General features: G+C 56.8%; 1 protein-coding gene across 2 annotated transcripts in view; it reads left to right on the forward strand.

Moving 5' to 3' along the window:
- PTPN5 (protein tyrosine phosphatase non-receptor type 5) overlaps positions 1-11,691 on the forward strand; it is a 37,208-nt gene extending 25,517 nt beyond the window's left edge. For both annotated transcript variants that reach the window (XM_028117733.2, XM_088017625.1), the window contains 9 exons: positions 37-278; positions 1,459-1,648; positions 3,971-4,055; positions 7,778-7,857; positions 8,043-8,180; positions 8,651-8,761; positions 10,836-10,996; positions 11,094-11,207; positions 11,598-11,691. In XM_028117733.2, the coding sequence (XP_027973534.1) occupies positions 37-278; positions 1,459-1,648; positions 3,971-4,055; positions 7,778-7,857; positions 8,043-8,180; positions 8,651-8,761; positions 10,836-10,996; positions 11,094-11,207; positions 11,598-11,691 (1,215 nt within the window). The remainder of the gene's footprint in view (positions 1-36; positions 279-1,458; positions 1,649-3,970; positions 4,056-7,777; positions 7,858-8,042; positions 8,181-8,650; positions 8,762-10,835; positions 10,997-11,093; positions 11,208-11,597) is intronic.
- Positions 11,692-15,447: the final 3,756 nt, after the last annotated feature.

Here is a 15,447-nt window from a genome sequence, read left to right on the forward strand (position 1 = left end):
GGTCCCAGGTCCATGATACTGTATCTTCCCAACTAGGCGTGGCACCTCCTGAGGGCTCCTCCAGAGCCACACACCGCAGTGCCCCCTGAGGATAGGCGCCAGTCAGTGAGCCGCCAGCCCTCCTTCACCTACTCAGAGTGGATGGAAGAGAAGGTCGAGGATGACTTCCTGGACCTGGACCCTGTCCCTGAGACTCCTGTGTTTGACTGCGTGATGGACATCAAGCCTGAGGCTGACCCTGCCTCACTGACTGTCAAGTCCATGGGTCTACAGGAAAGGTGGGAAGGGTGGAGGAGGGGTGGGCTGTGTGGGCTCTTGAGCTCTCAGCTCCCCGCCAGAAGGGCAGGTGCCTGACTCTGACTCCAGTGGCCAGGACAGAGCCAGCCTTGTGGTTTAGCCAGTGTAGACATATGCTCCTCAGGTCTGATTCACATAGATCAGAATGCCCCAAGGTAAATACCGTTATTGCACACGACCCCACAGGCATACACAGGTATACATGTGTGCACACTCACACAAAAACTCCTATACTCAAGTTAGTTTGGGTAGATTCCTTTACTACAGGACTTGTCAGGGCCTTTAACATGCTTGTGTTCATTGTAAATCAGCAAGGGGGTAGCATGTGGCATTCCTCAAAGTCTCTTGACCCCAGAACCCTACTTTTATAGAGTGTCCCATAGTGTTCCCGAGAGCATTCTTTGAGAGGTGTCAGCACCTTCTTTTCAGAGCCCCGTTGGGTAAGCCAGATCACACCAGGCATTACCTACGTGATGTGGAAGAAGCACTAAATGAGGAGTCAGAAAACCTAGCTTTTCGTCCCAGCTCTGCCATCGTCTTACTGTGTGAGCTTGGGCAATTCTTGTCCTCTCTCTGGGACTCAGTTTCCCTTCCTATATAATGAGGGCTTTTCAACTGTCCTGTGCCTTAGACACTGAATATGGTAGAGCTTGTCTAGTGCAGACATCTTTGCAATTGGTGTGCTGCCCGGGGCTCCCCCTTCCCCTGATAGCCGAGGGACCTGGCCTCTCCTGGGTGAGATGTCCATGACTCCTTGGCAGCCTCACCCAGGACTCATGGGGCCAAGGCCGTGATGCACAGGGTAGAGCCCTGCTTCTCTGCTCTAGGCAGGTGCCCTGTCTCATGACTTCCTGGGGCCACAGGGCTGGGAACTGCCTCCAGCAGTGGCAGAGGAGAGTCCAGGGAGGGCTGTGTTGAGATTGCCTTGGATGGAACCCCTGGAACTGGGGCCCCAAGCCTCCCTCAGTTAGCGACTCCACGGCAGGAGACAGGAGGCAGGGAGTCAGGCCTCAGCCTCGGGGCTGAGCCTCGTGCTCCTCACGCAGGAGTGCTGTCCCCCCTCCCACTCCTCCCCTGGGTGCCACCCTGCTCCCACCCTGGATCTCTCCCGCCTCATCTTCCCACCTCTGAGATGCGCTCCCCCTTTCCCGGTCCTTCCAGGAGGGGCTCCAACGTCTCCCTGACCCTGGACATGTGCACGCCAGGCTGCAGTGAGGAGGGCTTTGGCTACCTCATGTCCCCACGTGAGGAGTCAGCCCGTGAGTATCTGCTCAGCGCCTCCCGGGTCCTGCAGGCCGAGGAGCTTCACGAGAAGGCCCTGGACCCCTTCCTGCTACAGGCAGAATTCTTTGTGAGTCCCCCTGAGCCAGCCACCCACAGCAGGCAGACCCTTCCGCTCACCTCCGTCACGCACCTAGCCAGGCAGTGGTGCGGGGTGCCCAGAACCCGGCACCTCACAGACTACTGTCATTTCCTTACCAGCTCTCCCGCCGTCTTGGGCAAGCTGCTTCCCTTCTGAGCCTCAGTTTCCTCATCTGGAAAATGGGGATAAAAATCATTGGAATGTTGCAAGGATTAAAGAGATGGCTAACGTGTGCAGAGCACTCATTGCAGTGACTGGTGTCGGGTGGCGTCCCCAAGTCCTTACTGCCCAGTACTATGCTTTGAAAGTGATGGAAAGCCTTCCTTCTGACTCTCCTGTTTTCCATCCCTCCTCCTGCCCCACATCTCAAAGCGTTGTTCATCTTCTGACAACTCTCCAGTCACCTCCCCACTCCAGACCCCTGCAGGAGCCTCCAGCTGCCTCCTGTTGGACTCTGAGGGACCCAATAAGTGACCTCTCTGCTTTTCCCGCCTGAGCACTCAACCAGTCGTTAGCTAAGACGTAGGAGATGACAATATCACCTTTATTTTTGATGATGAAAGCTAAGCTTAAAATGAGGCTTAGGTGCGTAGCAATAGTGAGCTTCCTGATACTAGGAGTTAAGTTTTCTACCCACCCCAGGTGGTGCACCCCTATATTTCTTTCTCTGCAGGAGGGTCCCCAAAGGAGGAGGAAGGAAGGGGCTTGGGCCCAAAAGTGCGTTCCTCACTCAAACTCACCCATTTGGTAACTCGCCCCCCAGTGTGGGCAGGAATGGGCAAGAGGCCATGAGTATTTGGGGAGAGTTACCCCCTGGGAGAAGCCGGGGCGATGGGGCAGCCATGTGCTTCCCTCAACTTCCCTTGCCCAGGCCACCTTGCCTCCTACTTGGACCTGATGGCTGTTTCTTCTGAGAAAACCTCTGCCACCCTCCGACCCACTGCTCCGTATTCTCCAGGGCTGGGCATGGCCGGTCTTAACCCGAGTTGGGCCAGCCTCCCACCCCTACAGGAACTGTCCGCTTCAAACTGGACACCACCCCAGGCCTTCCTCTTCCCATGCCTCTACTCACATCATCCCCCCAATGGATGCTTCCAGAAAGCCTTCCTCAACCACCCCAGCCTCAGCTTTGCTGTGTGCTCCCATTACCCTCACCTCCCCTTGGAGAAAGGGCTTGCATCCTGTTTGGTGTTTCCTGTTCAGTAGATCGTTGTTGATTTTGTCCAGAGACAGAGGAACACAGCCTGTACCCTCACCCCATGGGCACTTTTGTACATCTCGGTTTTGGGGGGGGGTTTTTGGATTCCCATAATAACCCTAGAAATTGAGTGTAGTGATCCTTGAAGCCCATACTTACTATGTCCTAAAACCGTGGACACCGTGAACCTGTCTGTGGTCAGGCACTGAGAAGTGTGGGCAGGTGGAAGGGTGAGCGAAGAAGCCAGAGCCCCTGGGGAGTCACCCCAAGAACAGTGGGGAGGGAGCAAGAGGGGATCTGAAAGGCTGGGAACCGTTTGGACAGATGGAGAAGGGTGGGACCAGGGCTCCCGACCCACAGAAAGTCAGAAGGAATGCTGGGAGCTCAGACTTGGAGGCAGGAGGGCGAGGGGCACATTCACAGCAGGGAAGAGACTGGCATGTAATTGGAGAGCGGGTCCCCGAGAACAGCCCTGGGGAAAACAAAGACCAGATCCCAGGCCACCTCGCATGCCAGGCAGAGGACTTTGGCCCTGCGGCTTTTAACACAGAGCGTAATTGGGAGGCACAAACACATCCCTGGGGACTCAGAAGGAGGCTTCTTTCCTGCTGGAGCATTGGGGAAGGCTTCTTGGAGGAGGTGGCATTTAAGGTGGAGAGGAGAGAGGAGCAGGAAGGACGGGGTGGATGTTCCCACAAAGGGAGCAGCACAAGCTGAGCTCCCGGAGGTGGGAATGCCCAGGGCAGGAACTCGGATCAGCAAAGCCACTCGGGTTGGCCGCGGCGCCGGGAGTGTGGTAGAAGGCAGTGATTGGCCGGGTCACTTTTTCTCTTGTTCCTTGTTCATCAACCATTTATTGAGCATCTACTATGTGCTGGGCTGGCCCCAGATCAACAATCGTAATAGTAACAGTTACTAATACGCTCACTATGTGCCAGACCCTGTCCTAAGTGTTTTTTGTGTGCACTGACTCGTTTACTAGTAAGTGTTCACTGAAGGAATGTATGCACCCCAGCAAACATGGACTGGACTAGACGCCCACCAGTGCCGGAGTCAAACTTCTGTGAGAGGCGGCCCACAGCTGCTAACACCCCCATGTCCTCCTCTTGCAGGAAATCCCCATGAACTTTGTGGATCCAAAGGAGTATGACATCCCTGGGCTGGTGCGGAAGAACCGGTACAAAACCATCCTTCCCAGTGAGTACTCACTGCCCCAGGGGGTGGGGACAGGCTCACCCTCGCCTCGGTGCCCCTTGCCCTGAGGAAGACCTCAACCCCAGAGCTAGGCCTCCAGGGTCATGAGGAGAAGAGAAAGAGGGTTGTGGGTACCCAGTGAAGGGAAAGGACCCCACCCCCACCACTTGTGAGGGCAGGAGTGAGTTCATTCCTTCACCCTTGTCCTGGCTATGCTTGGCTCTGGAAACTCAGAGAGAAAGAATGAGGATCATAGCAACTCCTAGACAGGAGTTTAAAGGCCTCTTTATCTCTTCGGAGATAGAGATAAAATCACTATTTTAAAGAGGGGAAGATTTTAAAGAGGGGAAAATAAGGCTCAGAGAGGTTAAGTGTCTCATCCACAATCACACAGCTAGGAAGCACAGAACTGAGTTTCAATCTGGGCCTCTTTGACCCTGGAATCGGGCTCTTTTGTCTACCTTGAGTCGAGTTTGGTCAGACTGAGTCCTCTAACAGGAAGAACCACCCCCACAAGGAAATGAGCTGCCCGTCAGATGGTGAGCTCCCCGTCACTTGAGGTGTTCAAGTGAAGCCGCATGATCAATCCCCTGGCAGATCTGAGAGGGATTTTCCCCCTTCGAGGGCAGTTAGACCAGGTGCCCTAATGTTCCTCTTTCAGCCCTGGGGTGTCGTTTTTGGATAACTTTCATCAAGCCCCTGTCTGCCTGTCACCCCTGCCAAGTTCTGGCCCCAGGCCCCAGGGCTGGCTTAGGGGATGACTTGTTGAAAGTGAATCCCCACCAACCTACTCCACTCAGTTTGTGGAGTAACGAGGCTTTAAAAAAAGCAGTTTTGCCATCAGCATCTCCAACAACATGTAAGATGTCATGACTTATTTTTAACTTTTAAAATATCGACTTGTGGTTGCTATGGTTACACCATCTCTAGGTAGTTCCGGTTAAACAAAGCACCATTTAAGGCCAGGATGCATTATTCAGGGCTGCTCACCTCTTTCTTCATCCTGTCACCCTCCAACCAACCAGCCCCCTGTGGCAGGAGCAGCTCAGGTCCCCCAGAACCCAGGGCTTTGCTGCTCACTCAGAATGGTCCCTGGGGGAGGGTGGGAGCCAGGCCACCCTCCTCCTGGTCCCCACTGGATTGCTGAGAGGCCTTGAGCCACTTCAACCATGCTCTGAGCCTCCAGGCCCTGGAGCCCCACAGAGCATCCTCCGTGGCCAGCAAGAATTGACCCTGTGCCTCAGAGACTGGGACCAGCGCGGGGGTGTGTGGGACAGAGGGCGTGTCAGACGTGACAGAGGCCTGCCAGATCCAGGACACCCTGAAGCTTGTTCTCTCATTCATTTGGCGCACATCTGCTGAACCCTGCCCCAGGGACTGGGGATTGAGGCATGAATGAGACACAGGGAGTTCACAGTCTAATGGAAGAATCAGATCCATGGGCGGTTAATAGGACAGAGTGACCAGTAACCAGCTGACAGCACTGAAGACAAGATATGGGGGAGCAATTTCTGTCCATTTGCCACTGTGCCCCAAGTACCAAAATAGGGCCTGGCACATAGTAGACATTCTGCTCCTATTTGAATGAGGGAGGGAGGGAGGGAAGGAGGGAAGGAGGGAAGGAGGGAAGGAGGGAAGGAGGGAAGGAGGGAAGGAGGGAAGGAAGGAAGGAAGGAAGGAAGGAAGGAATGTCTCTCAGATCAGCTCTCCCTCTCCATCCTCACTGCCATATGACTTTTGGGGGGTCGGGGCATCTATATTGCCCAGTTCCAGGGGCACATTGGCATAGACTGCATTGACATAAGGCCCCTGGAGTTGTGCCAGGCAGTAATCTCCTGACGGGTCTCCTGAGTCCTGTACTCTCCCCTCCTATCCTTCATTTACCATTATCACAGAAATGGTGCAAAACAGAAATCCATTTGTGTCCTTCTCTTCCTTAAACACTGTCATTGTCACCCTTAGTAATCCTCGGGTTTCGATAAGCATGGTTTATAAGACCCTCTGACAATTGGTTCCTCCCCAGCTCATGGCTCCATCCCCCACCCTGCCCTGTGCCCTGGAATCGGACAGAACGGTGTTCCCTACTCCTGTTCCTACTGGGCGTTCACACCCAGCCCGGTTGCTGTCAGACCACCCACTGCTTGCCTGCCTGCAGTACTTGGGGGCAGGGACCCTGTCTTGTTTGTTGGGGAGTCCCTACCCTCAGGCACAGCACCAGGCACAGAGGCAGTACTCAGGAGGGTCACTGTGCGCACAGTGGTTCTTTAATGCCAAAGGCCCTGGCGTCTGGCCCGAGGGTGCTGTGCCCACTTCTGGCCCCTGATCTGGGCAGGCACTGACAAGAAGCGAGCCGGCCCCTCAGCACTCCCTGCTTCTTTCTTCCGCCGGCCACCCAGCATCCCCTGCCCTTCCCCGCCCTTCTCTGCTGCCTGGCCCCCAGACCAGCTGCCAGGACCTCAGGCCTTGGCGCTGGGCATGAAAGGGCTGGAGAGCAGAGGCTTGTGAGTGTCACCTGCTTTTCCTCCCTGGTTTGGGATCCTCTCTGGGAACTTTCTAGGGAAGCTGGTAACAATGGCAGTCGTAACAGCTCTGTGCTATGTGGTGCTACGTGGTGCGTGCTGGGCTCAGTTACTGGTCTCGAGTTCCACTCGCTCCTTTCACCTTTACAAGACGAGCAGGGCTAAGATGGAAGGGGTGTCCGCAGTTCGTAGACGCAGCACGGGGAAACTAAGCTGACACTGCCAGCAAGTCACAGCAAATCACAGCATCAGGACTCGAACCTATGGAGAGCCCCAGCCTGGGTGCTGGAAGCATCTTCCGTTCGAACCTCCCTATTCAGGAGAGAAAGGGATGGGACAGGGAGCTGGTGACAGAGCCAGAGCAGGAGCCAGGGCCCCGGGCCCCCAGCCACCGCCCTGCCCACGCTGCGCAGCCTCCCCCGTCTCTGTCCCAGCCCCTGCCCCGAGAGAAGCGTCCATTCAGGGAGGTTCTAGCTGGAACAAAACAGATTCTACTCCAGGGAGAGGAGCAGGAGGCTGTGAGACTCTGTAGCTGTGGGACTGGACATGGGAATAGATTGGAAAAAAAGATAAAAAGCCGTTTGTCCACTGCCTCTGCTGCCACGGCCCTGCCGTCGGATCGCAGGCGTGGAAGGCTCCACGCCCCCCATCCCTGTGCTCTGCTCTCCCTCGGCTTTCTACCCCCAAATCCCAATAGCCCTTTGTATTTATAAAGTACTTTACGGTTTACATCACACCTTCCCGGCTGTTTTCTTATTTATCTTCCCAACAACCCTAGGAAGTAGGCAGCTTTACCCCCGGATTACAGATAGGAAAATTGAGGCTTAGGAGGGCCACATGTTTTTACGTGGGCCCAGCGTACCAGTGACCGTGTGCATCCAAACACTTGCTGCCCCTGCTGCCCGGGATGCGTGCCCTAGGTCGTTCTTTTCTTGACTTAGCTCTGTCCTCTCCAGAACAGGAGGCACAGGGAGCCCGGGGAAGCTTAAGGGACACAGGCAGGGGGCAGACACTGATGCTACGGAGGTGGAGAGCCAGGGCCACGGAGATGGGCCAGTGTTTTGCTAGTGGGCAGGAGAAGGGGGAACTTCAAGAATCCCAGAAGAAATGCGGGTGCCCTGCAGTGGGCCAGAGAAGATGAGCCCTGCCCTAGAGGGGTTGTTGCACCTGTCAAATACCGGCCTCACCTGTCTCCCCCCACCCCAGACCCCCACAGCAGAGTGTGTCTGACCTCACCAGACCCTGACGACCCTCTGAGTTCCTACATCAACGCCAACTACATCCGGGTACGTAGCCCCATCCAAGTGACCTCTCCCTGAAAGGGAGGCCCGAGCCCACAGGATCCGTCCTCCCGGCTTGTCCCTAAGCCAGCGTGGCTCCTGCCAGCACCCCCGGGAAGGGCCTGAGTGTGGGGACTGGGCCCAGGGAACACGGTGTCCGACCCTGACAGCCTGGGCTTGGCTGGCCGCAGGGCTATGGTGGGGAGGAGAAGGTGTACATCGCCACTCAGGGACCCATCGTCAGCACAGTCGGTGACTTCTGGCGCATGGTGTGGCAAGAGCACACGCCCATCATCGTCATGATCACCAACATCGAGGAGATGAACGAGGTAGGCACCCCTGTGCTGTTCCCAGGTGTCTGCCGCTTTGTGCCCTTTGCTGAGCATCTGTTTCCATATTAGTCCTGACAACAGTCTTGGGAGGTTGGGAGCCTGTGGCCAAGGAGGGGAAATGGGAGGCCGAGCAGAGTTAGGTCATCTACTCAGGGCCAAGGAGATGGGCCGACCTGCGGAAACATGTGCTCTGCCCCCCGCTCCCCTGCCAGGGCTCGCTCTGGCGGCTCCTGTGCCCGTGCCAGGCCAGCCCAGTTAATCGAATCCCCAGAAGAGTCCTTTGAAGTAGGTATTCCATTTTCCAGATGAGGGACCTGAGGCTCAAAAGGGGCATTTGAACCCAACGCTCTCTGACTGCAAACCTGTTCCCCTTTTATATTTTGCCCCACTGGCCCTGGTGGGGCACTAGGGAGACTGGGGGTGGGGGGGCACTGGGAGTGTATGCAGCCTGCTCTGGGCCCCTGCAGAAATGCACTGAGTACTGGCCGGAGAAGCAGGTGATGTACGACGGTGTGGAGATCATCGTGCAGAAAGTCATTCATACTGAGGATTACCGGCTGCGACTCATCTCCCTCAGGGTGAGGCCAGGGGCTGGGCTGGGCTGGGAGGATGAGGGACAGGGTCATGACTGGGGACGCCACAGATAACGGCGTCCAAGAGTCCACAGTAGCTGAAATCCAGGCCTGTGCCTTCTCAGGACGTACCGATAAGCAGGGATGAGCGAGGGTGAAAGGACTTGAGGGCCAGAGGCAGGATGAAACCTCAGTTGCATTTAATGCTCTTGGATTCTCTGTCTACACTGGCATTCTGAATGTCCTCCAACTCTGCTTCAGATACACTCACGTCCAGGACTGCCTGGATAAGGGATCTCCAACAGCCTCCAGCACTGTCCTTAAAACGGAAGGTCCGTTGGTAACGTTGAGATCCTGTAGTATGCAATCCGTCCACCAGAGGGCAGGCACTCCTTGCTGCATTTGGGTTTCACAGGGAAGTGATGCTTACACAAAAAAGGAAAAAAAAAAGGCATATAACATATGAGCAATACAAAACATCCCAGAAGAAGGGGGGAAGGTATCCTCCCACCCTGAAGTTGTGCTTCTTCCAGGCTCAGCATAACAGAGGAGATTGTTCCTTTGGAGTCAGGAGGATTAATGGGTTCCGTTTTTGAGAAATAAGACCCATGTTCCGGGAAGGGAGAGCCCAATGTAATAACCCCACAGGTTGGAAGAGGTGAGCCAGGCACCGGGAAGCTGTGCTCTAACCAGAAACAGTCAGAAGTCTACTGACACTGGCAGCTTCAGGGTCAAACTCAAGGCCTGAGACTTGTCCCTCTGGGCTGCCCTTTCCCACTGGAGAAGGTAGAAGGTGGGGTGTCAAAGCGCTCAGCCCCGGAAGGGCAGTGGCCACCTGAGCAGCTCTTGAGATCTAGGCCTTGCTGGGGGGCATGAGAGGGCCGGGAGGTGGGGGCAGAGGCTCTGGTAGCCGTCACAGCCAGATAACCTCGGGGCCCAAGGAACCAGCTTTCTGCTTCCCTGGAAGGAGGCTGAAGTGAGGTGAGGGCTACCTCATTATCTCAGTGCCATGGGACAGCTTGTCCCTGGGTCTTTATAAGCGCCTGCTCTAAGCCTCCTTCTGGGTTGGGTACTGGGAACACAGAGCTGTCCAAAGCCTGGACTCTCTCCTAAAGGAGCACCCACAGATGGTAAGTGCAAAGCTAGAGATAGGCAAGAAGACAGAAGACGGACACTCTGTTAGCCAGGGTGCTCAGGGGGGGCTTCCTGGAAGTGGTGGTGCTGAGTGGGGTTTCGCGGGATGAGTAAGAGTTGACTGGGGGGCAAACAAGTGGGAAGAACATTCCAGGCAGAGCAGAAAAAGAAAGAAAGGCATGAGAGAGAGAATAGCTGTGAGAGTGTGGGGGAGGGGCGCAGAGGTTTTATCTACACACCATTTGGAATGCAGGAGCATTGAATACGAGTATACAGGGGTAGGAGAAGGGCCTGGAGGGCTAGACCCTGGACAATGGGTCTTATTTGCCAGACTGAAGACTGAGAAGAATGGGTTTTATTCGGAGAGAAGCAGGAGCCCTGGGAGGGTTCCGAGCAGGAGAGTGGCATGTCCAGACTGGTGCTGCAGACAGAGCCCGCTTGACGGCAGTGGGGAGGGAGCCGTCAGGAGTGAGAGATGGCGGAGATGGTAAAGGCCAAAATGGAGGTGGTACTGGAGGAGAGGAGAGAAAACTGACAAGACTCGCTGGGGGTGGGCAGGCGGAGCAGGGCGGTGGTGGGAGAGGGAGAGTCCTGGTGCTCGGCGTCATGGGACTAACAGGTGACTGGGCGGTTTGTAAAGATAAAGAGCCAGAGGGCAGGAGTGGATTGGAGAGGGACTCTCTGCCTCTCTTGGATGATCCTGGAGTTGTCGGGGCAGAACTGACCGGCGAAGACCAGTACCTGCGTCACTGACCAGCTTCCACCACCAAGCTGGATTTGTGTCTCTGATGCCACTGAGCCATATATGGTGTCGGCAGCAGAGGCCATCGGCCCACTCCCTGGGTGCTCCTCGCTGTGTCCTTGCCACTCCCATCCCATCTCTGGGCTGGTTTGTGGGTTCTGAGCGTTCACATGTACCTGGGCTGGGTCTCTGTCTCCTGGACAGAGCGGGACCGAAGAGCGAGGCCTGAAGCATTACTGGTTCACGTCCTGGCCTGACCAGAAGACCCCCGACCGGGCGCCCCCACTCCTGCACCTAGTGCGGGAGGTGGAGGAGGCAGCCCAGCAGGAGGGGCCCCGCTGTGCCCCGATCATCGTGCACTGCAGGTGGGTCCTCGCAGCCGGCCCCCTGGGGCGGGGCGGCCTCCCTCCTCCCGGAGCTGCCCCGTTCCTTGCCCCAGTGTCGTGTCCCTTCCGCTCTCAGTGCAGGGATCGGCAGGACGGGCTGCTTCATCGCCACCAGCATCTGCTGCCAGCAGCTGCGCCAGGAGGGCGTGGTGGACATCCTTAAGACCACATGCCAGCTCCGTCAGGACAGGTCAGCGCGGGCGCCCGGGGCCCCGGAGTCCGGGGGCGGCAGGGCTGAGGGGCCGGGGCACACGCTGCCGATGGACAGCCTGGCAGAGAGGGCGTGGAGAGGACGCGTGGGGAGAGCTGGATCCGGACAGCTGGGGGCCTGACGGGGAGGGGAAAGCAGCATGGCTGGTGAGCAGAAGGGGGGCGCCAGGGGTGGAGGGACCTGTCATCCCTGTCCCTGCTCCTGTCCGCGCGGAGCTGGGAGGGGCAGGAAGGAGCAGAGGAGCGTGGCTGGCGGGGAGGGCAAGACAAGGCCCCTCGCGAATGACTGGGTGTCATTGGTTTGGGGGCGCCCCCCCCCCACAGCCCATCCGTCCACAGCCCCATGTCCACCGTGTGTCTCTGCCCCCAGGGGCGGCATGATCCAGACATGCGAGCAATACCAGTTTGTGCACCATGTCATGAGCCTCTACGAGAAGCAGCTGTCCCGCCAGCCCCCAGAGTGACCGCACTCCTGCCCTGAGGTCCTCTGGGCACCACCCAACCTGAGTCTGGGCCCCCACCCTGGCCACATGCAGAGCCCTGCCTCGGTCCTGGCCTGCCCCCGCCCCCCAACCGCCCCTCCTGCTTCCTTCTCTTCAGTCTGCTCCTTCCCTCCCTCCTTCCCTCCTGCGTCAGCCTTGGCCTGGCCCCTGCCCCCCCCAACATAGCTCTTCCTACTGTACATACTGGGGTGGGGGGCGGGGTGGGGGATGGATGTGCCAGGCCAGGCCTGGGGCCCCGGGGCCTGACCCATGCCATGCAGACCTGGGGCCTCAGTTTTTAACGATGGTTCCATTGCTACCTGATCCAAAACGTTTCTGTGCCGCACTCCAAGCGTCTTTGCCGCAGCGTTTCTGTCTGTCCATCCATCTCTGCTATCTGTACCGGACACTGTGTCTCCTCAGCCCGGGAAAGGGGTAATGAGCTCCAGCCCCAAAGCAGCCCAGGCAGAGGTGCCTGCCTCGGGCCCCCACCCCCACTTCCCACGCAGCAGATTGCATTTTGCCCCAGTTCTGGGGACTGGGATGGGGAGCTCCTGAGGAGTTGGTGGAGAGATCTCAGCTCGGGGGAGAGGTCTCTGGGTTGGGGTCGGGTGGGGGGGGCAGGAGTGTCACAGCAAGGGTGACCTCGTGGTGTCAGATGCCCTCAGGAGGCAGTGACCAGCCTGTGAGGCATTGGCGGGGGAAGGGGACAGAGGGGGGCTGTGAACCCAGAGGACCTGGGCCCCAGTGGGGGTGGGAGAAGGGGGAGCTCTGAGGGTGGGGTGGGGTTTGGGCCCCAGATCTGTGTGAAACGTTTCTCTGTGTCCCTGTGGGAAAGCCTTCCCAGCAGTCTCGCTGCGTGTCGCCCTGCGTGTTCCTGTGTCCATGCGTGTGTTGAGAGCCCGGCAGCAGGGCATGCATGACTCTTGGCAACATGTGTTATCTTGGAGCCACGTGTTTTTATTGCTGACTTTAAATATTTATTCCACGGCAGACAGAGACATTTGGTGTCTTTTTATAATTTGCTCGTGGTCATTGAATAGAGCAATAAACGGAGCATTTTGAGCAAAACTAGCCCCCTGGGTCTGTGTGATTGCCTCTCCCCTCCCTGCCTCCCTGTAACCTGGTTTTTGTGCACCCTCTACACACACACACACTCTCTCTCTCTCTCTCTCTCTCTCTCTCTCTCTCTCTCTCTCTCTCTCTCTCAAGCTCCCTGGTGCCCCCTGTGCAGATTGGAAATTCAGACCAAATCCATTTGATTTTGGCAGGAGTCTCCTGCACCATCCCCCTCCCCAACCCATCTGGGAGCCCTGGACCATGAGGAGCCTCAAGGACAGGTGTGGGAGGCTTCCAGAGAAGGCAAAGTGTCTAGCAGGCCACCAGCTCTGACAGGTGGGCCAGAGAGGCCAAAGCTAGGGCAGGGAGACTTTCAGGTCACACCCAGGCCCCTCCCTGTTGGCCCACCCACTCATCCCCGTGAGCCTTACAGGTCCCAACAGCAGCTGCAACCTGGAAATTTCCCTTGTAAGGCCTGGGCTGAGAGACTCTCCCTAGGGGCCCAGAGACTCTGCCCCAGGGCTCAGGTCCTGAGCCATACCAGACACTCCTGCTCTATTCTTACCCCTGCCCTCAGGGAGGCAGCAAAAGTAGCTGTGATGCTGTTGCTGGCAGGTGGGGTCACTCCAGGGCATGGGAGGGTCCAGGGCAGGGCTGCTGACCAACCAGTGGGTCGTTAGGAGGTACCAGCATTTTGTGTGGGTTGGTTGAGGGTCCACACACACAGCTATGCTACAGACAATGAGGAAACAACAGGGAGAAGCTTGAACAGCTGGGATGCAGGTCCCGGGGCGGCTGGGGGCCGGCGGGGGCGGGGGGGATGCTCTCCAGCCATGGAGGGTGGGCCTCCTACCCTCTACCCAGATGAGGTTTGAGCTGTAGGAGTGGGAAGGAGGAGGGGAGCTAACAGTTCTATCTTCTCCCCAGGGTGGCCCTGGGAGGCCACTCAAGCTGTGCGGGCACCAGACACAGAGTACGAGAGTGGTGCCCCTGGATTTCTGCAAAATGGCCGACTTCCTTGACCCCCCCCCTCCCGCCCCACTGGCCTGTGGGCACATGTACATATGCGTGTGTATGTGCCTGCGTGCGCGCACACACACACGCACGCACACACACTGCCCTGAGCCCCTAGGCACCAGCAGTGAGAACCAAAACCTCTGCCAAGAGGGAACAGGAAAAGTAACCTGGACCACCGCCCTCAGACTCCTGCCCACACGCCTGGTCCCCAGCATTTCCTCCAGCCTTGACTCTAGCCTCCCTTCCCCCACCCCCTCCCCCCAAAGCAATGTGCCAGTCTAGCTGGGGCAGCTGTGGAGCCTAAGTAAGGGATCGCCCCCAGGGGGCCAGACATTTAAGGAACCCGTGACTCCTGGTGGCTCCACTGTTGGGGCAAAAGAAGAAGGAGACCGGCCTGCTGATAGCCCAGGCATAGCTGCACCCCCAAAGCTGTGGACACGGCATTCAAGGGTTAGGAGGAACTGGTCACACAAAGGTAAGTCTCCCCTCTTTCCTTAAGAAAGGGGCAGAGCCTGCTACCTTCGGAGCCCAGAGCAGGACGGCCAGAGTAACCCAACTAACGTGAGTTTGCTCCTCGGTGAGTCATAGGTAGAAACTACACCAGGTGAGTTGTTGCACAAAGGAAACTTCATTTGCCGCAAATAAGGAGATCGTGGGGAATAACTTCCAAAGCTGTGACCGAGCAAGGGCGAGTGGGTTTCTTTTACTGAGGGCTAGGATGAATATATAGATAGGGGAGCCTTGTCGTCCTGTGTCGAGGGCGGGCGTAAGGTCCTTACGGAAACATGCTCATACGTACGTTGTATGTCATGTAAAGCAGGCTCGTGCTCCGTCTTGGGTGGAGATTTTAGTGTTCTATTGAGGTAAAGGTAACCGTCGGTCACTCCGCGGTCCATCTGCGCTGGCTTGAGTCGGGGTTGGGCTCAGACGGGTCTGGGCCGCCTGAGCTGACGGAGCCCCCGTCTGGGCAAGGGTTACTGCTTGAGGGGTAGTTTCGGTTTCCATCACGGGATGTTAGGCCCTTCGGGTCTCTTGCCTGAGTGAAGAAATAAGCTGGAAAGAAGAGCTTAAGGAAAAATGTGGGACAGAGTTTGGGTACAAGCAGGTGAGGAGTAAAGATCAGCTCTTGGGGTCTAGGTGGTGACAGTTTTAGAGCTCAGAGGTGGAAGCAGGCCAGGCAGAGATCTGTCATAGCAGGGAGGTGAAGCTTAGCCTCGAACTGGCTTAGAGCCAGGCTTTTGGGTCCCTTGGGAGGGCAGTGGACTGGGAGTCAAGAGGCCGGGATTCTAGTCTGAGTGACCTCGAACATGTCATTTCTCTCAGACATCAGTTTCTTTCATATGGAAAAACTGCCATGCTGGTTAAATAAAAATGCAACATCCCTCCGTTGAAACACTGTGTAGCTGTTAGCAAGAATGAGGACCGTGTTTATGAACTGGTTTGGAGAGATCTCCAAGATGTATTAAGTGAAAAAGAAAGGGCTGAAGAGTGTATATAGGAGGGCTCCCTGAAGTGCAAAAAGGGGATGAGGGTAAAAACATGCTCGTATTTGCATGAAGGCGCTCCAGAAGGAGCTGAGAGGCCACAGTGCTTACATGTTGGGGGAGGATTAGGAGTCGGGGGCTCAGGAGTGGGAGGGAGCCTCTTCATATAGATGTTTAT

Source organism: Eumetopias jubatus, unplaced genomic scaffold (genome assembly GCF_037043125.1).
Source record: "Eumetopias jubatus isolate StellerSeaLion01/CBP00866 unplaced genomic scaffold, mEumJub1_p1.0 scaffold_13, whole genome shotgun sequence".
Classification (NCBI taxonomy): Eukaryota; Metazoa; Chordata; class Mammalia; order Carnivora; family Otariidae; genus Eumetopias; species Eumetopias jubatus.